This window comes from Hylobates moloch, unplaced genomic scaffold (assembly GCF_009828535.3).
Source record: "Hylobates moloch isolate HMO894 unplaced genomic scaffold, HMol_V3 SCAFFOLD_12, whole genome shotgun sequence".
NCBI lineage: Eukaryota > Metazoa > Chordata > Mammalia > Primates > Hylobatidae > Hylobates > Hylobates moloch.
This window is the reverse complement of record NW_026652287.1, coordinates 29,311,459-29,331,959: the sequence shown is the minus strand read 5'-3', so window position 1 is coordinate 29,331,959 and position 20,501 is coordinate 29,311,459. Positions and strand designations below refer to the sequence as shown.

The 20,501-nt window shown below is 45.5% G+C and overlaps 1 protein-coding gene across 1 annotated transcript in view; it reads left to right on the top strand.

The window, feature by feature from the left end:
• Positions 1–20,501, top strand: part of STAB2 (stabilin 2) — a 182,248-nt gene that overhangs the window by 76,172 nt on the left and 85,575 nt on the right. The window contains exons 20-28 of the mRNA XM_032171502.1: positions 403–489; positions 1,298–1,384; positions 2,453–2,564; positions 5,648–5,828; positions 7,631–7,724; positions 9,146–9,304; positions 14,852–14,947; positions 16,595–16,690; positions 19,782–19,829. Coding sequence (XP_032027393.1) covers positions 403–489; positions 1,298–1,384; positions 2,453–2,564; positions 5,648–5,828; positions 7,631–7,724; positions 9,146–9,304; positions 14,852–14,947; positions 16,595–16,690; positions 19,782–19,829 — 960 coding nt within the window. The remainder of the gene's footprint in view (positions 1–402; positions 490–1,297; positions 1,385–2,452; positions 2,565–5,647; positions 5,829–7,630; positions 7,725–9,145; positions 9,305–14,851; positions 14,948–16,594; positions 16,691–19,781; positions 19,830–20,501) is intronic.

The following is a 20,501-nucleotide window of genomic DNA, read 5'->3' as shown; positions in this document are numbered from 1 at the left end:
AACCTTTCAATGAAGTGTAGATAGACCCTTTGGGGGCTCCAAAATGTCTCTATAGGAGATCTTAGGGATGGCTGTAGATCGGAAGGGGAGACTAGACCACATCCAGAATGAACAGAAAATATTTTCTGCTTAGAGACATCTGCTGTGGCATGGAAGAGGAAATAAAGACCTGTGGGCCATGGATGATGCAAACTCTGGCCTGTATTCCACCAACAAGGGAACAGACCTAAAAAAGAGTGTCCAAGCTCTGATGTAGACCCAGGTCTGTTGGTGTGGTCCAGCACTCTCTCCTGACATCAGTGGTGAAATGGAAGTACAATAGCAAGTGTCTGCAGAGGGTGTGCAGTGCCTGGAGGACCTAAACATGCTGACTGACATGCTTTCCCTCCTTGCCTTCTCCAGGCACTCTTCACACACAGATGTGTCTACAGTGGCAGGTTTGGGAGCCTGAAGAGTGGATGTGCCCGGTACTGCAATGCCACTGTGAAGGTGAGGAGTGCGTGGCCAAGGCCCAGTCTAGGCCAGTAGGGCTGGGCAGCTCCAGGGCCATGCTCTTGGGTCCTAGGGTCCATGTGGTCACAGATGGCCCATGCTTGGTGTTGTCTTCCTGCAGAGGAATCAAAGGTAGATTCTTCATATGGTGGCCAAACTCTCCCCTTCCCTGCATCACAGCCTCCCATGGTTCCCTACCCTCTTAACACAGATCACACTCTTGACACTTCCCCACATGGCCCACCCTCTGCCCGTGGTTCTGACCTGCCTCTCACCCCCATTCCTACCTCAGAGCATGCACACTTGCCATTCCCTCCCTCTGAATGCTCTTCCAGATTTCCCTGAGGCTAACTCATCTTCAGTGTCTCCATTAACCAGCCCTGTCACCACCAATCTACAGTGGCCTCCCTAGTACCCACCTGACTTCTGGCCCTACCTGCCACCACTGGATGATAATACTGTTTTCCCGGTACTCACCGTTCTCTGAAATGATCTTGTTTTATATTTTTAAAATTCATACATCGACTCTTCCCCAACTTAGAACATTGGCACCACAAGCATGAGCCTCCCTCTGTCCATTCGCACAGTGTTAGAGCCAGTCCAGCACCCAGGGGAGGGGCTCAGTAGAGTTGTGGTGACCAGATGACTGAGCACTAGCCATGCCATCAACTGCCAAAGAAAAGGGCAACCTCATAAGGAGAGGCGAATGTGGCTTAGTATAATAATGGAAATTAAAATGCATCCCCTTTGAGGAACTGGTGCTCTGCTTGGGGTTTCAAAGGGCAACACGCATTTTGTTTTTCAGATTCCAAAGTGCTGCAAAGGCTTCTATGGACCCGACTGCAACCAGTGTCCAGGAGGCTTCTCAAATCCATGCTCGGGAAATGGACAGGTGAATACTGAAGACTGGCCTTCCATAAGTCAAATCGAACAATAATTTTTAAAACTTCTAAACCAAAATATGATACAATGCCAGCTACTCTTCCCAGGAAGCAAAAGAAATGACCCCTTACTAAAGAACAGCAGGTGTCTGCAGTAGAAGGAATCTGGGTCTGGGATTGGGGATGGGAGAGAGAGATTCCAGTAATGTTGCCTCTAGTCTCTGCTTCTCTATTGCGGGCGGCAGGACCTTGGGTAACTCCACAAGGATCTCTGGGCCTCACGTTCCTCCTGTGGGAGATATCAGGGTTGACCTGCATTGATCTTCAAGACTCCTTCCAGAACTAAGATTTTATGATAGTTAAAAAATAGCTCTGCCTCCTGATTGCTTTTTTGAACCTATGAGCAAAACCTAGTGAAATGCAACAGCCGAAACTTAACTCATCTAGCTTGGAGGCAAAAGTAGCTGTGGTTCATACAGGGAAATTATAGATCTGTGCATTTAATAACCCCGCCTCTAAAACATGGCTTTTTCAAGGGGAAAGTACAGCCATGAGTGGGGACACCATGCGGACGAGGAGAATAGGGAGAGGCCGGTACTAATGACTGCGGCCAGGGGTTAGAAAGGGCCCACACCCAACGCTGATGTCAATCAGCACACATATGACCTTGCCAGGGCTAGAGAGGTGGGAGGCAAATATGTTTACCACTGAAGAGAGGAAACACTGCAGTCTGGAGTCACAGAGCTGAGCAGGTGAGACTGTAAAGATAGGCTAGTCACCATTCTGGAGGCCCCTGTCTTATCACTTATCCCTTAAGCAGTATTGAAAGGTTCCCAATTCAGCAATGTGATGCCCCCTTGAGTGATTTTCCTTAAAGTTCTAAATCCTCGCTCGGGATTCCCAAGCTCGGCACTGCTTTAGCAGCCTCCCTGATATCACGTGACTCCACTTTCCACGAGGAGTCCCAGAGGGTCACGTTAAGTGAGATTTAATCTGAATTCAAAGAAGTCAGGCCATGAAATGAAAACACCTGAGAACTATGTGTGCTAATGGCCCACGGGCCCTGCCTTTGCTTCCAGTGTGCAGATAGCCTTGGCGGCAACGGGACGTGCATTTGCGAGGAGGGCTTCCAAGGCTCCCAGTGTCAGTTCTGCTCTGATCCCAATAAATACGGACCTCGGTGTAAGAAAAGTAAGTGGTGCTTCCAGAGCTTCCTTCCACTCCTAAGCAAGGTTCCCTCTCGCACTGCAGCAGGGTACTGGTGCAGGGCTGGTGTCTCAGGACCCCTTTGCTTGGGTTACACCATCATCACAGAGCATTCATTAAGCTTTGGTTCTCAAACTGGAGCGTGTGTCAGAGGGCTGATCCCTGAGCCCCACCTGCAGAGTTTCTGATTCAGTAGGCCCCAGTGAGTCTTCAGAATTTGCATTTCTAACAAGTTCCCAGGGGGCATCAACACTGCTGGTCTGGGAAGCACACTTTGAAGACCACTCTCCAAAGGTTTCTCCACATTCTTGAAGTGATAGTGGGCTCTATATCAAGAAACAGATTCAGGCCAGACACAGTGGCTCACACCTGTAATCCCAGCACTTTGGGAGGCTGAGGTGGGTGGATCACTTGAGGTCAAGAGTTTGAGAACAGCCTGACCAACATAGCAAAACCCCATCTCTACTAAAATTACAAAAATTAGCAGGGTGTGGTGGCAGGTGCCTGTAATCCCAGCTACTCTGGAGGCTGAGGCAGGAGAGCGGTTGAACTCAGGAGGCAGATGTTGCAGTGAGCCGAGATTGAGCCACTGCACTCCAGCCTGGGTGACAGTGAGATTCCGTCTCAAAAAAAAAAAAGGATCAGATTCACTCCCTACCTTTCAGGCAGACCTCTTCCATCAGCTCCTTTATTTGCAAGGCCTGTGGCCTTGGGCAAGTTACTATACTTCTCCAGGCCTCAGTTTCTTCATCTGTAAAATGGGGATGATGAAAATAGCGTCTTTTAAAGTTAGTACAATTTATAAATGGAAACCGCTTGCCTTAAAACCATGCCTAGTACAAAACATGTGCCACAAATATTATTATCTCACTATTTTTATCTATTGTTGTTGCTGTTAGTCTAAGTACAGTGACATAAATATCAAGAAGCTTGTAGAACATGTAGAAAGTTCCACCACAATAGGCATTGAAAAAAATGAAGTTATGCAACCTCAGAAAATGCATTCTGTTCTTTAAAATGACATCCCGTGTATATTTAAATAAACATATGTATATTTTTGACATATATTTCTAAGCTAACAGCTCGTTGTGGAGTCAGACCAACCTGAAGTCCCCACACTCCAGCCTACCAACCGTCTGATCTCAGAAAATGGCTATTTCTTCACCTATAAAATGAAGATAATAGTGGTACCTACATTATAGGTTGCTGACAGGATTAAATTAGACCATAATTTTGGGCTTTTGGCACAGAGCTGACACTGAGCAAGTCATCAATAAGCAAAGCCGCTCCTCTTACTGTCGCTACTAACTCCACACATTTCCTATGAAACACACAACCCTTCCGCTCTCCTACCTTATTTGATCTTCACAAATAAGTCTCAGGATGGATAGGAAATCAGAGCACATCAGGGTTGAGGCTGCTGAACCATTTCCAATATTCTTTTTGCCAAATTAGATTTCCATATTAGAGGAAGAAAAAAATCCGGGTTTATCCCAAGGCCTGACAATGTTGGCATTTGTCTGAGGCCAGCCGGGCAGGACACCAAGGCTGGGATGGGGCGGTGGGCTTCCAGCTGTCACACCTCTCATTCCAGGGCTACGGCTGTGCACAGTCTCATACAGGGGTCTTGTTCCTTGCAAATTAAATGCTGACTTCCCTAAAATTGTATAACAATTCTTTTTTGCTTTAAGTCTGGCTGTAGTTTTCCAGCCCCACTCACTTGTGGTGTTCTCTTTCCTGGATGATGGCTCCAAGCACCCACACAAATTCCTCTCCCATGGGTCCCTTCTGGGGCGAAACTCCAGATTCCTTTATTTCTGATCATTTTCCAAGCCCCGTCAATCCTTGCCAGGTGCCTTTGAAAATCTCCATGTCCTTCTTTCCACTTTCACCTGCATAGGAACCTGAGTCTGATGAGGCGGCCTGTGTTACAATTTTTAAATACCTACAATTGAAAGAAAATTCAGCAGCTAAGGTTTAAAATGGTAACAGTGATATGGAAATGCCAGTTCATAGAATGATCTATGGTGTTTACCAGTCACGAACAGAAATGGACTTTGAATCCTGGTTTAAGTTTCTGCCTGGGAATTCAGCAGCAAGTTGGGCAACTTGCTTCCTCTCTCTGGGCCTCAGCTTCCTCATCTGAAAAATGGGGGTTATAAAAGTACTTACCTTCTGGGCCTGGTGACTATTAATGAGATGGTGCATGTGGAAGGCTGACCCCGTGCCTTGAATGAAGTCAGTGCCCAAATATCGCCTATTAGTTATCATTGGTTTGCTGTGATAGAGTGAAAAACAAACACATTAGCTACTCATCAGGAGCACTGCCAGCATGGGAGATCAATTCTGTTTATTCCAGAATATCTTCATGAAAGGTGAGAAATTTCCAGGCTAAACTCTCCAACCAGGAAGTAGTTGAAAATGGAGTTCCTTGGCCTCTTTCAAAATGTCACATCCTCTTCCCCACACCCCACACATTATATAGATAAAAAGGAGTTCTTTTTTCTTTTTTTTTTTATTTGTTTTGTTTTTGAGACAGCGTTTCACTCTGTTGACCAGGCTGGAGTACAGAGGTGCAGTCATAGCTCACTACAGCTTCAACCTCCCCGGCTCAGGTGATCCTCCCACCTCTCAGCCTCTCCAGTAACTGGGACCACAAGCACACACCATTATGCCCGGCTAATTTTTGTGTTTTTTGTAGAGACAGGGTTTCGCCATGTTGCCCAGGCTGGTCTCAAACTCCTGGGCTCAAGCAATCCTCCCACGTCAGCCTCCCGGTGTACTGGGATTACAGGCATGAGCCACCATGCTCAGCCTTAAAGGAGTTCTGAGACCAAGTTCTTCCCCTCCTGGGTGGGACAAGCAAGCTCTCCAGGGCTGTCCCAGTCACTCTGAGAACACTTGAGACTCCAAGAAAGAGCCTGAGTCTTCCCCCAGCTCAGCCCCGACCCCGCTTTGACAAGAGTGAGTGGGGGGTGAGAGGAGGTGTTCCCTGTCCTCCAGGGTGCTCTGCCTCAGTGCTTGACTTGTCCCCAAGGCCTGGACGGATGTCCCTCCTCCTCTTTCAGAATGCCTGTGCGTTCACGGAACATGCGATAACAGGATAGACAGCGACGGGGCCTGCCTCGCCGGCACATGCAGAGACGGCTCTGCCGGGAGACTCTGTGATAAGCAGACCTCAGCCTGTGGGCCCTACGTGCAGTTCTGTCACATCCACGCCACCTGTGAATACAGCAATGGGACCGCCAGGTAGGTCTGTGAGAGGATGGCCCTTAATGACACTGAGTCACTGTGTTACCTGTAGACAGAGCCAACCTATATCTGAACTCGAACTGAGGCCTGTTATCTCCAGCTGACAGTGTGGCATTTGTGAAAAGAACCTCGGTCTGAACTGGGTTTCAGTTGCAGCACTCCCTTCTTTGAAACTTACCAGCTGTGTGACTGTGGGCAAGTTACTTAACCTCTCTGAACCTCACTTTCCTCAACAGTACAGTGAGGATGATGATAACTACTAAGCAGGGCAGTTGTGGAGATTAGCAGAACTGAATGCAAAATCACCTAGCACCGGGGCTAGCACATCAAAGATGTTCCATCATGGAAACAATAATTATTATCACACATATGTGAACGAAATAAAGATTTGTCCACCAACTTTCCAACCTTTGAAGACACCTTTACTTTTTAAGGCTGTTAATAATTGCTCCCCTGTTAAAGGCATCTTGCAGCAAATTGGGTCTTTAATCAATAGGTTGCCATTTGTTTCCTTAATATTGTCTAGCATTCTGCAGTGGGTTTGAGGGGGAAAATGCCAGAGGAAATTTACCTCTCTGGAAATACCTAGCTCCAAGGCAGTAACTACCTAAAATATCCTGGGAAATGCAGAGGATGTCTGGAATTTTTGGTCCTCTTCTTGCACTGCTTTTCTTAATTTTTATTTACATAGTTATTTGTTTTGGTCTGCCTCTCCCACTAGACTATAGGCTATATGAGACAAGAGACTGTCTCTTTTCCACAGTTGTACAATAGAAATGCCTTTTCCTAAGGAGTTAGGATCTATATCAGTGCATAAGGCAAAACCACATGTAATCAAAATTACCCTGAAACCTTTGAAATCATCCACAGAGGACTGTCGGCATGGGTCTGTATGAACTATACTGCCTTAGGTAAATCAAACATTTTTGGAACAGATCAACCTATTTCTTCATTTGGACACTAGATAATGTATTTTGTTCCTCTAGTAAACTTGATACATGAAATATTTTTTTTTTATTTTTGTAAGGCACGTATGACTGAATTTGCAGTAGGACCTGGGGGTACAATGTCCCCAGCATCTATCATAGGGCACTCAACAAATATTGGTTGAACAGATGAATGAATGGGCCACTTTAATAGTAAAGTATCATCACGGAACTTTTGAGAGGAGCATCTGGGAAAGGTAATGGGTCAAGAAACCAAGTCAGCTCACAGAAGAGGTACTTGAAAATACGGTGTTGGGGGAATAAACCTCTGAGGGGCCAGAGAAGGGGAGAGGATAAGTCTCACCTGATTGTCATTTTCAAATATTGTAAGAGCTGTTGCATAGAAGACAGAGTAGAGCTCTTCTTTGCTGAACCAGAGGTAATAACTAGTATTGAGCAGGAAGAGTTATAAAAAGGCAGGTTCTGGTAAAATAAAAGCAGAGACACTGTCAGGTGTTGAGATTTATGATCTGCAAGTGCTCTGCTAAACGCTAGGTGTGCATTCGCTCATTTAACCTTCAGCCTTATGTGGGAGGTATTAGGCCCATTTTCCTCATGAATAAGACCTCTCAGTTGTTAAGGGACTCGTGCAGTGTCACACAACTGCTAAGAATTGGGCGGGCTTCATTTCCACCCAGGTGTATCTGATTGTAGACCCCAGAAGTACCCCGACCACATTTTAGCGCTGGCTTCCTCCACAGGAGCAAACGATGGAGCCATTTGGCCAGGAACTGGCTCATCTCTAGCTGGCTGGCTCTCTTCTGGGTCGTTGGTGCTTATTCTGGGGCTGATTTTGCACACTCTCCTTTGCAGTTGTATTTGCAAAGCAGGATATGAAGGAGATGGAACTGTATGTTCTGAGATGGACCCTTGCACAGGACTAACTCCAGGAGGCTGTAGTCGCAATGTGAGTACTGGTCTTCATTTCCACCCTGCCTGGTTTATTTTTTGAGACGGAGTCTCACTCTGTCACCCAGGCTGGAGTGCAGTGGCACAATCTTGGCTCACTGCAACCTCCGCCTCCCGGGTTCAAGTGATTCTCCTGCCTCAGCCCCCGAATAGCTGGGATTACAGGCACATGCCACTACCCCTGGCTAATTTTTGTATTTTTAGTAGAGACGGGGTTTCACCATGTTGGTCAGGCTGGTCTCAAACTCCTGACATCGTGATCCGCCCGCCTCAGCCTCTCAAAGTGCTGGGATTATAGGCGTCAGCCACTGTGCCCAGCCCTGCCTGGTTTCTCGTTGGCTTTCTTCAGTTGGTTGTTTGGGTTTTTTAGGAAATCCTGAGGAAAGACATTCCACAGGTCAGTGTCTGATCACTTTTCATATGCATGAAGCATTTGTGTTTAAACCTTGCATTTTTACTTTATTTTGAGACAGAGTCTCACTCTGTTACCCAGGCTGGAGCACAATGATGCAATCATAGCTCACTGCAGCCTTGAACTCCTGGGCTCAAGTGATCATTTTACTGATAAGGGAACCGGGATCTGGGGGAGTCAAGTGACTAAGTTCTGTTGTTGGTAGGGGTGTAACCGGAACCTACCATTGCTTTCACTAATTCCCTTCAATTATCGCCACCTGACCCTAATCACTTCATTCCTTACCTGTGGTTTAGTAACTGGTTTCTTTGCTTCCTCTTATCTACCCACAGTGCATTATCCACTCACAGCCAGAGTGGCTTGAAGTGAATCAGATCATGTTTTTCCCAGGTTTAAGCCCCTTCAGTAATTTCCTCTGGCTCTGAGGATAAACTCTAGATGAAACCACCTGACCCCAGCCTACAGATTCCTTTGATTCCCTTTGAATGAGCCCCATCCCAACCCCATCCCCCACAGCCTCAGCTCAGCACCGTATCTTGTATCCCTCTCTCCTTCTCATTCTGTCCTCCAGCCTCCTGGCGAGGCTCCTCCTGAGAGGCCCAGGAGCTGGTATAGTGGAGTTTGGGTTCCCACATTATACAGGCCTGGGTTCATGCCTTTTTATAGCTGCATGACCTTGGGCAACACCTGTTTCCTTAGCTGTAAAATAGAGATAATAACAATACTTTCCTCAAGATGATGGTTTACACCTGCAAAACAATATAAACAATCCCTGGCTTACTAACTAACGCAATGATGTCAGTGGCCATGAGCTGGCCAGTTCCAAGCAATTTTGTTCTTTAAATGACCTAATCTTTTCATGAATCTCAATGTAAATTAAGCATTTCCACCTCACTCAATGCAAATATGTGTTTCTGGAACATATGTCTGGAAATTCTCTCTTACTTTCAGAATCATGTGGCTGGACTGAGGATTCAGAGGCTTTGCTTTTTCTTTTCCTCCTGCAGGCAGAATGCATCAAAACTGGCATGGGCACCCACACCTGCGTGTGTCAGCAGGGCTGGACGGGGAATGGGAGAGACTGCTTGGAGATCAACAACTGCCTGCTGCCCAGTGCAGGCGGCTGCCACGACAACGCAACCTGTTTGTACGTGGGTCCCGGGCAGGTAGGTTGGATGTCATGGGAGCAAAGAGGAAGCAGGAATCCTGCAGTGACTTTTCTTTCCCCTCAGGACACAGAAGTACTTTGGCTAGAACTTACTGCAGCTTTTTTCAATCATTCGTGGCAGTGAACATGGGTTCATTGCCACAACAAACCTATGATGTATTATTATCCCATCTTATAGAAAAGGAAATTGAGGCAATGAGAAGCTATTTGCATAAATCACATAGAAAATAAATAACAGTGCAAGATTTGCACCCAGTCTGACTCCAGGGCTGCCCTCTTAGTCACCACTCTGGACCAACCTTATATTTCTATAGCTCTGCAGCGTATTAATCACTTTCACTCACTGTCATTTAATGGAGGACAAGGAAGAGAAGGCTGCTGCTTAAAAATTAATCAGCTCCAGGGGAGGGGCTACACTAGGATTGTGGCAATGGAAAAAGAGGCGACTGATAAGTCTCCCTTCCCCCATCCATCCCCACCTGCTTCCACCTCTTTCCATAGGTAGGACCAACAGGTGTGTTTATAATACAAGGCTAAGGAGGTCAGAACACATGGAAGATGGGAACCAGGATTTGAAATCAACCCCCTTATCTTTTGAATCTTGATACAATTTCTCACTTTCATGTTTTAGGCTGAACTTTTTTAAAGACCTGCAAATTATTTTCTGCTCTTTGAGAAATGTATTTCTTCCCATGATGAGGGCTCTGTTTGAGGAAAGCCTAACCTTGCTCACCATGATATCTCCCACTTGACCCCGAGCCTTTTGGTTCTCAGACCTCTCATTTCTGTGCACAAGTTAATAATCAGAGAAACCCAGAGCTTGAGTGGAACTTGATGAGATATTAAAGCCCACCTCCTACCTTCCCTTTCCTTCATGGAGGAATTTATCCAGACAAATGGAGATCTGCCCTATTTTTTTTTTTTTTTTTTTTTGAGACGGAGTCTTGCTCTGTTGCCCAGGCTGGAGTGCAGTGGAGCGATCTCGGCTCACTGCAAGCTCTGCCTCTCGGGTTCACGCCATTCTCCTGCCTCAGCCTCCCGAGTAGCTGGGACTACAGGCACCCGCCACCATGCCCAGCTAATTTTGCTTTTGTATTTTTAGTAGAGACAGGGTTTCTCCATGTTGGTCAGGCTGGTCTCATACTCCCGATCGCAGGTGATCCACCTGCCTCGGCCTCCCAAAGTGCTGGGATTACAGGCGTAAGCCACCATACCTGGCCGATCTGCCCTATTTAAAAATATCCAAGAAGTTTTTAGGGCCTCCCTGTGTGGCTTTAGGCATCATTCGCACTCACTTCTCCATTCTGCTAGGAATGAGTGACGGAACATAGGTCCTGTGGGCCAGTGCAGGGCTGGACACTTGTGCAGAGACAGTCAGAAGTGTTGGAGCTCCTCTGGGAGCTCATAACTACCAAAGTTAGTGATCTGTACAGAGCTCCTTCCAAAGAGACCCCCACAGGGGGTTAAAAGATGGTCAACATGGGCTGGGCACTATGGCTTACACCTGTAATCCCAGCACTTTGGGAGGCCAAGGCAGGAGGATCACCTGAGATCGAGAGTTCGAGACCAGCCTGACCAACATAGAGAAACCCCGTGTCTACTAAAAATTAGTCGGGCGTTGTGGTGCATGCCTGTAATCCCAGCTACTCGGGAGGCTGAGGCAGGAGAATCGCTTGAACCTGGGAGGTGGAGGTTGTGGTGAACCAAGATTGTGCCATTGCACTCCAGCCTGGGCAACAAGAGCAAAACTCTGTATCAAAAAAAAGTGTGGGGGCGGGGGGGGCAACATGATTAGGAGCAAGGGTTAACAAGTGGAACTGCTTAGCTAACAGCATGGCATAATCTCACCCTAGCCCACCTCCCACTCTTGAAAACTGGTGGGAGATAGAAGCACACCACACGCAGGCAAACCCTCAACGTTGACTTATGTCTATTTACAGCTGGGGTAAACTATTTCAATAGACCACAGAAGGTGCTTCTCAGGGAGTGACAGTTGGCAATGGGACAGGGATAGAAAATCTGTGTCGGGGAGAAATCTGTCAGTTATAACAGAAAACTCAATTACTTGTAGAAATGTAAAATGGTACAGCTGCTATGGAAAACAGCACAGCAATTCCCCCCCAAAAATTAAAAATGGAATAACCATATGCTCCAGCAGTTCCACTTCTGGGTATACACCCAAAAGAATCAAAAGTGGGACTCAAGCAGATATTTAAGCACCCGTATTCATAGCAGCATTATTCATAGTAGTCAAAAGATGAACACAACCCAATGGCCATTGGCAGATTAATGGATAATCAAAACGTGGTATATGTATACAATGGAATAGCAATCAGCCTTAAAAAGGAAGAAAATGCTGACACATGCTGCAACATGGGTGAACCTTGAAGATGTGTTGCTAAGTGAAATAAGCCAGAGACAGAAGGACAAATACTGTGTGATTCCACTGCTCTGAGGTTCCTAGAGTAGTCAGGTTCATAGAGACAGAAAGGAGAATGGTGGCTGCCGGGAGCTAGAGTGGGGAGAGGAACGAGGAGTTATTGTGTAACAGGTCTGGAGTTTCAGTCTGGGAAGATGAAAACAAGTTTGGAGAAGGATGGTGATGATGGTTGTACACGAATGTGAATGTATTTAATGCCACTTTATACATTTTTAAATGGTTAAAATGATACATTTTCTCATACATATATTTACTTCAATTCTTAAGAAAAAAAACTGGTTTAAAACGAAAAGGGAATGTTTTGGCCCACGTGACTCTAAAGTCCATATACGGATCTAGCTGCCGGTACATGATTCAGGGCTCAGAAGGCAGCATAAAGGGTCTGTTTCTTGGCTCGGCTTCTTCCCAGGTTCCTGGGGTGAGGGATGACCTCCAGCCACTTCCAATTTATACCATCGCAACACTTAGTTAAGCAGAATGGAGTACGTTTTCTGGTAACTTCCTCCAAAAACCCAGGATTCATTCTTTCATTGACTCAGATTGAGTGCGTCCACACCCATCCTCGTTTCCTACCACTCCCATCAGCCCTTGCGCACAATTACAGAAATCAGGCCAGGGGAGGCCCAGGGTGGAAGATGCAGTGATAAGCACAGGCCAAGGCCCTGCACCCCACCCTGGGGTGGAGGAATCAGCCACATTTTATCATGTGGACTAGGAGAGGGGAAGTGATGGTGTCCCCAGAGCCAAATGGCGTGTAGTTTCCAGAAAGTGAGAGAACAGATGCTGGCCAGACAAAATAAAACAGATGTTCCCGTATCTGTTCATTTGCTCATTCATCCAGCACTTCTCAAGTGCCTACACCCACTCAGCCACTAAGCTCAGTGGTGAAGATATAAGAGATTACCGTGGCCAGGGCCCTCAGGCAGACTTGAAGAAATGCGATCTTGTGCGAGGCGACAGACAAACCTATGTATAACGCTAAAGTGATAAATGTTGTAAAAGCCACATAGGGTAAGTCCCATGGTCTGGTTGTTCCACAGCATGTGAGGGCTGCTTTCCTATTTATCTTTCTGGTTTCTCTGACAGCAGAGCCTGCTCATGGGTCTGGAGAAAATTAGCTTTAAAATGTGGCTCCAGGAGTCTTAATTATGAAAAAGCTCACTGCAGTCTTATGTCTTGCCAAGCATTCAGTAAATGATTGCATTCATTTTTGACGCACTTGAGTTGGCAGATTGCACTTGAGAAAAGGAAAAAAATGCCTTGGTGTCTGTATTAGCTTTCTGGGGCTGCCATACAAAGTGCCACAAACTGGGTGGTATAGAACAACAAAAATGTGTTGTTTCACAGTTGTAGAGGCTGGAGGTCTGAGATCAAGGTGTCATCAGGGTTCGTTCCATCTGAGAGCTGTGAAGGAGAAGCTTTTCCATGCCTCTCTCCTAATTTCGGGTGCTTTGCTGAAAATCCTTGGTGTTGCTTGGCTTGTGGACACATCACCCTGATCTCTGCCTTCGTGTTCAGATGCTGTTCTCCCTGTGGGTGTATCTGTCTCCAAATTCACCCCCACTTTTTTTTTTTTTTTTTTTTTTGGGAGACAGAGTCTCGCTCTGTTGCCAGGCTGGAGTGCAGTGGTGCCATCTCGGCCCACTACAACCTCCGCCTCCCGGGTTCAAGTGATTCTCCTGCCTCAGCCTCCCAAGTAGCTGGGACCACAGGTGTGTGCCACCACACCCAGCTAATTTTTGTATTTTTAGTAGAGACGGGGTTTCTCTACATTGGCGGGATGGTCTCAATGTCTGATCTGTTCGCTTCAGCCTCCCAAAGCCCCCTTTTTATTAATAAAAGGATACTCGTCTTACTGGATTCAGGGCCCACCCTACTCCAGTATGACCCCATCTTAATTATATCATAACAACCCTATTTCCAAATAAGGTTGCATTCGGAGGTACTGGAGGTCAGGACTTCAACAAGTGAATTTGGGAATAAGGGGACACAGTTCAACCTATTACAGTATCTGTCTCCTCTCTGCTCTGTCCTCCTTTCTGCAAACAAACCTGAAAAACATCCTGATGGGAAGATGGGAAAAGAGGGGGGTCTCTTTGTGGTGTTCTATAAGAAACAGAATGGATCAAAAACCCAGGATTCATTCTCTTTCATTGACTCAGATTGAGTGTGTCCACATCCATCCTCGTTTCCTGACGCTCCCATCAGCCCTTGTGCACAATTACAGAAATCAGGCCGGGGAGGATCAAGACTGCCCTCATGTCTAGGATTGCCCTCAGCTGGGATTAGTTGGCTTGGAAACTTTTAGACTTTCCAAATAGGCACAAACCTTAATTACCAGGAACGCTGCTTTAAAAAGACAAACCGTGCTGGAGCCAAATGTTTCTAAATTGAACAAAGTGCCTTACAGGCTAGCAATGGCCTCATGCGTGCATCTCCACCAAGTGGATACCCCACAGGTTGCTTAATCTTTCTTATTAGGTAGAAGGGCCATTCAATGTGATGCTTTTTAGGGCCCAAGTTCTCTCTGAGGCTATCTCCATAGGACCCTCTGGAGTAAGGAATTCAGGAAGAGGCTGGGCATGGTGGCTCACGCCTATAATCCCAGCACTTTGGGAGGCCGAGGCGGGCATATCACGAGGTCAGGAGTTCGAGACCAGCCTGACCAACATGGTGAAACCCCGTCTGTACTAAAAATACAAAAATTAGCCAGGCATGGTGGTGGGTGCCTGTAATCCCAGCTACTCAGGAGGCTGAGGCGGGAGAATCGCTTGAACCCAGGAGGCAGAAATTGCAGTGAGCCAAGATCATGCCACTGCACTCCAGCCTGGGTGACAGAGCAAGACTCCATCTCAAAAAGAGTAAATAAATGTATAAATAAATTCAGGAAGAGAGTACCAAGAAACTATCATATTGGAAAATATAGAATATGGAGACTAATAACTCTAGAATCTGAAGTGTATCAAGCAACAGACATTAATGCTGTTCTCTGGGACAGCCAAACAGCTTCAGTTTCCATAGTACGTTTCTCAGTGCTGTGTGAGGGCAAGACATGGAAGGTACTTGCTTTCAATAATCCCCTTGACTCTGTTCTTAAAATTATAGAATGAGTGTGAGTGCAAGAAAGGATTTCAAGGAAATGGGATTGACTGTGAACCAATAACTTCATGCTTAGAACAAACCAGGAAATGTCATCCATTGGTGAGTTATTTAACCTTGGTTTTCATTACTTAAAAAAAAAAAAAAAAAAAAAAAACAATGCTTGAGAAAGAAAGATTATTTCCTGTCTGGCCTAGTGATGCACAAAATCTCCTACCCCCAAAAGGGAATATTTAAGCAGAATGTGAGTAGTTATTGCAACTTCTTCATTCCAAAGCTTGGAGGAACCAACATATGACTTCCAGGTAAAATACAGAAGTTCTGGTTAAATTTAATTTTGTAGTAAGTAACAAACAATCTTTAAGCACAAGTAAGTCCCAAATATGGCATGGGATAAACTTATACTACAATTATTCATTTTTCACCTAAAATTGAAATTTAACGAGTCATTCAATATTTTTATTTGCTAAACCTGGCACCTCTAAACCAACAGTTTAAAGGATAGTTTAAGAGGTAACCAGACTTCCATTTTGAATGTTGAAACAGAGTTTTACAAGTTATCGGTGAAAATGCCCATTCAAGGGTACATGGTGCCTTGTTTCTCAACTTTGAAAGATCAGGCAAAGATATTAGGGCTGGAGGTGGTTATGCTTTCAAAAGAACGCTAAGCACCAAACATAGGAACCAATGAAGTCTGATGCCTTAATCACAGTGTTTGGAGTTCCAAGTAACAGAGTCCATGCAGAAAATAAATTTGCTGGGAATCCAGAGGCAGAAAGTATGGCTAGACTTCCCAAGAGCCCAGAACCAGGATGTGAAGACAGCAGGATCACCAGAATCTAAGCAGTTTCTTTCCCCAACCCTCTGAGATGATGTGACCTCTCATTTGACTTCCCTCTGTGCATTTTCTTTCTCTCTGCCTCTGTCTCATTCCCCGAACTTGTAGTGCTTCTGTGTACATCTTAAGGTAAATGGGTTCCCCCACCATCAGTGATGCCCGCTAATTTATTAGCACCACATGTCCCAGTTCAAAATCATAGAGGAAAGGATCTAACTGGCCCAACTGGGTGCAGGTGTCTAGAAGTGGGGTTGTTATGAACAGAGCTGCCAGGGCCCACCCCAGTACATGTGCAGGGTGGGGCGTGGGGGACTAATTCTGATAGAAGAAAAATGAGGAGGGAGTTGCCCCCAAGGTGTCTGTTACTCAAGAATCTCAAGAGCATTTTGCAAAGCTGAAGGAGCTCTCACACTCCTCTTTGATTTAGGCCCAACCAAGCCCTGACATTCCAGATGTGAGTAGCTATTCCAAGTTTCATTCCATTGCAAAGCTTGGAAGAACCAACATAGGGTTGCCAGATAAAATGCAGGATACCCAGTTGAATGTGAATTTCAGATGCACGAGTATGTGTTGAAAAATCTTTCAGCACAAGTATGCCCCAAATATTGCATGGGACAAACGTATACTCAAACTTATTTATCTGAAACTCTCATTTAACTGTGCATCCTGTGTTTTTCTTTATTTGCTAAATCTGGCAGGGATGAGAATAAATAATTGTGATTAATAGCTGCATCAAACACGCAGACAGGAGACATTCACTGCAACACTAAAGGGTCTATGGGTTACTTCTACCATCTTTCAGCCCCAAATTTGCAGTTCTCACCTTAGAATGGAGCCTGTTGTCTCATAGATGTAACTCAGGTCTAACGTTTTTGTTGGAGTAACCATTTCTTTCATCTCGGTTTTCTCAGGCAAACTGTCAGTCTACTTCTTCTGGTGTCTGGAGCTGTATTTGTCAAGTGGGCTATGAAGGAGATGGTTTTCTGTGCTATGGAAACGCAGCAGTGGTAAGTCATCTATGATGAACTCAATAAAGACAAAACCCTTAAAAAACCTCGTAGCTAAGATGCCTTTAAGGTGATCTATTGACATATCTTTTGCTGCAGGAGATTTTACATGAAGCAAGCTGTTTCTCACAGATGACATACATGCTATGTGGGTCACATGTTTTCTACAGGCTGAAGGCAGCTGGCTTTTATTTGGCAGCTTCTGTGTACCAAGCAGTCCTTACTTCTCTTTCTTGATACTCCACCTCTTTCCATTCTCAGACTTCCCAAAGGAGCAACTAACTGGCCTCTGCTGGGTTCACTGCGCTCTCCTGTCTGGGCTACCCTTTACTTACCCCTGCCCTGTGTGTGTGTGTGTGTGTGTGTGTGTGTGCATGTGTCTGTGTGTGTGCACGCGTGTGTGTATGTGTGTGTACACACTTCTGTATGCCAGGCATCTTGCTCAGTCCTTACCATGCAGTAGCAGCCCATTTAAATCTCACAACAAACTTCTGCTACTATTATGCCCATTTTACAGGCAGATAAACTGAGAGGCTTAGCAAAACTTGCCCAACACCCTTCAGCTCCAGAGTGAGGAATCCAGCTGATAGCTCTGATAGCTGTCAAGTGCAGAGCACAAATACTTAACCACCAGTGTAGAACATTCTATCTGTACAGCACGGGCCACACTAAATCAGCGTTGCTCATACATTTTTCTATTTTGACCATAAACTTTTTTTTTAACTTATTGAGGTAAAATATACCTATATAATTTACCATCTTTACCATTTCTATGTATGTAGTTCAGCAGTAATAAATACGTTTATATTCTTTATTTTCCTTTCATCCCCTCCATCCCCCTTCCTTTCCTGGTCTCTGGTAGCCACCAATCCACTCTCTGTCTTCATGAGATCCACATTTTTAGCTCTTGCATATGAGTGGGAACTTGGAATATTTGTCCCTCTACAACCATGAACTCTTGAGAGGTGATCTTTGTCTTGCTTCCTACATCAGTCCCATTGCTTATAAATATTTGTCAAAATGAGAAATAAAGTCAATTGACAAATTTCCTCATCACTTACTTTTCATTCAGCTCGCTGCAGTTGAGTTCCTGCCCCTCCTCTCTGCTGAAATCACGAGCCTAACAATTCCCAGGACCCGCAGCCTGCACTAAGAGTCTCGCCCTAAGAACCTGGCCTTTGGGAGGCCCTTTCCACCCTTCGCCTCTCACTGTCGACTGTGCCTTCTACTCACCTAGTCAGGCCAAGGAGCTGTCTCCTGGCACCCAGACCATGGCATGTAAATCACAACATTTTCTCTGCACTAGCCACAGACCCCGTTTCCTAAAATTCTAAAATCCTGCTATCATGACGTCCCTCTCCTCCCACAAAAAGCAAAATTAAGTCCTCACCTTGGCTCTCCAGGCATCTCCACACAGGCTTCACTCTTGTTTTTGGATTTTTTCCTTGAGACAAGATCTCACTCTGTTGCCCAGGCTGGAGTACAGTGGCATGATCATGGCTCACTGCAGCCTTGACCTCCCCAGGTTCAGGTGATCCTCCTGTCTCAGCCTCCCAAGTAGCTGGGACTACAAGAATGTGTCACCACACTCAGTTAATTTTTGTATTTTTTATAGAGACAGGGTCTCGCCATGTGATTCACGTACCTCAAACTCCAAGTGATTCACATACCTCAGTCTCTGAAAGTGCTGGGATGATAGGCCTGAGCCACCAGGCCCGGCCCACTTGTTTTTCTTCTAAACAGCTTTCCCCTCCAGTTTAGCCACCGCATCACCAGCTCCAGGCCTGCCACATTCCTCTCTCTCCTCCCCAACTCTGGCCTTCCCACCAGCAGATCAGGTGCACCTCAGCTCTCCTCTCCCTTAAAATGTCCCCTCTAAGGGATTACTCAGGCATCTCTGCTCTTATGTTTATTCACTTTCTTACTAACGTACTTTTTAACATGTGCTTATTGACTTGCTTAATAACCTCAACTACTAGATGGAATTGAGTCAGCACTGAAGACTTATTGTCTTCATGTAAATGTGCATAGGATCATGATACTGCCATTTTTGTGGTATTCAGTAGTTTAAAAAATATTTTCACATATATTAATGCACTTAATTTTCATAATCCCTGGAGCGAGACTTCATCATATTCATTTTCAGATAAAGCACTTGAGTTCTCAGAGGTTAAGTGACTTCCCAAGATCACATAGCTGGTAAATGGCAGATCCAAGAAGTGAACCCAGTCTTTTTTAATAACTCTGTGTTTAGAGACATTTTTAAAAAAAACTATGAAGCCTTCAAATGTCACTGCTCTGCCAGCAATGTTGGTTATCTTTTCAAGGCTGAACTTCGCCCAAACAACTGTAAGTCGTAGAGGAGCAGGGCCATCTTTTCCCTTCAATATATTACATCCCCTTTCATATCTTATAGCTTCCCTTCACCCCACCCCAGTACCAATTGGGGTGGCTCTATATATAGAGAGAGCCATATGGTTAAAGATAATAGGGGCTAAAACTTACTGAAATTACTGCATGCCAGCCTCTAATCACTTTAAAAACAACTCCTATTTCTCATATCAAACTGTGAGTTGGAGCTTTTATTATGCCCATTTTACAGATGAGAAAAGTGAGGTCCTTTAGGTAACTGGCCTAGGGAACTAGGAAATGGCAGAACCAACGTGAAAACCCATGTGGTTTGCTTCCATTGTTCTGAGCCACTACTCAACAATGGCTCTGAAAGCGAGCTATTTGCTGAGCTCTGTGACCCCCGCCCCTTAGTGTCTAGGTAGCCGTGTTCTTACAGCCTAAATTCTGATTTGGAAGAACCTTGAGTTGTTGCTTCATTCGAAGTTCCTGGAATGACTTCTATAGAGAATAATCAAGCAACCTTAGTGTAAAAGAAATGTGCGATTCTGTCAGCATGGAAATGCAGCTAGCTGGAGCACCCATTCACGTCAGCATCAGGGAGGCAGGCCGGGAAAACAAGCCCAGCCCCAGGAAGGCTGAGTGCAGGTGACCCAGAGATGCACTGTGATTGCACTTCTCATTGTTCTTTCTCTGTGTTCTCTCCCATCTCTTCTTCCCTCCCTTGCACGATATGAATAAGGAATTGTCATTTCTCTCCGAAGCAGCTATATTTAACCAGTGGATAAATGTGAGTACCTTTATTGGGACTTAGGATTGGGAATGTATATATTTTAGAAACGTGGAATGCATACAATAGAAAACCGAAAATGCAGCTGGTAAGGAGGGTCAGGCGATTGTGCTGAGCAGTGTTTCTCAACCCTGGCTGCACTATGGAACCACATGGAACACAGTTTTAAAAAATATTCCTGCATAGGTCCCACCCCTGAAGACTCTGATGTGATTGATCAGAGGTTTGCTCTGAGCATCAGTGTGTGGGGGGCAGAAAGGGGGCTTCATTCATCACAGGGATCTTTTTTGTAAGTTAACATGATTCATCATTGTAATTCACCAAGTTCGATTTGGGATTTATAGCTGCAATCTGACACACTTCATATGTGCTTAACTCTCAGCTCAACATGCCAAGAAAAGCTTTTCCATCACCCCTGAAAAGTACAATAATAAAGAATCCAAGCCCCACCCTATGCCATTGTCTCAATCTCTGTCCTCTGGCTGAATGGACCAAGGTGGCCAGCCCAGCCAGCCATTGCAACAAATGGTTTATCCCCTTAAAATAGACACATGCCAAATAGTCCATGCCTGGTCAGCACCCACCCCAGGACAGCTTCCTGTTGCTTCTGTATGGGGCCTCTCTGAACCCCCCAACCCAGCATAGGTGAGAGAAGAGACTGAACGTGCTCTC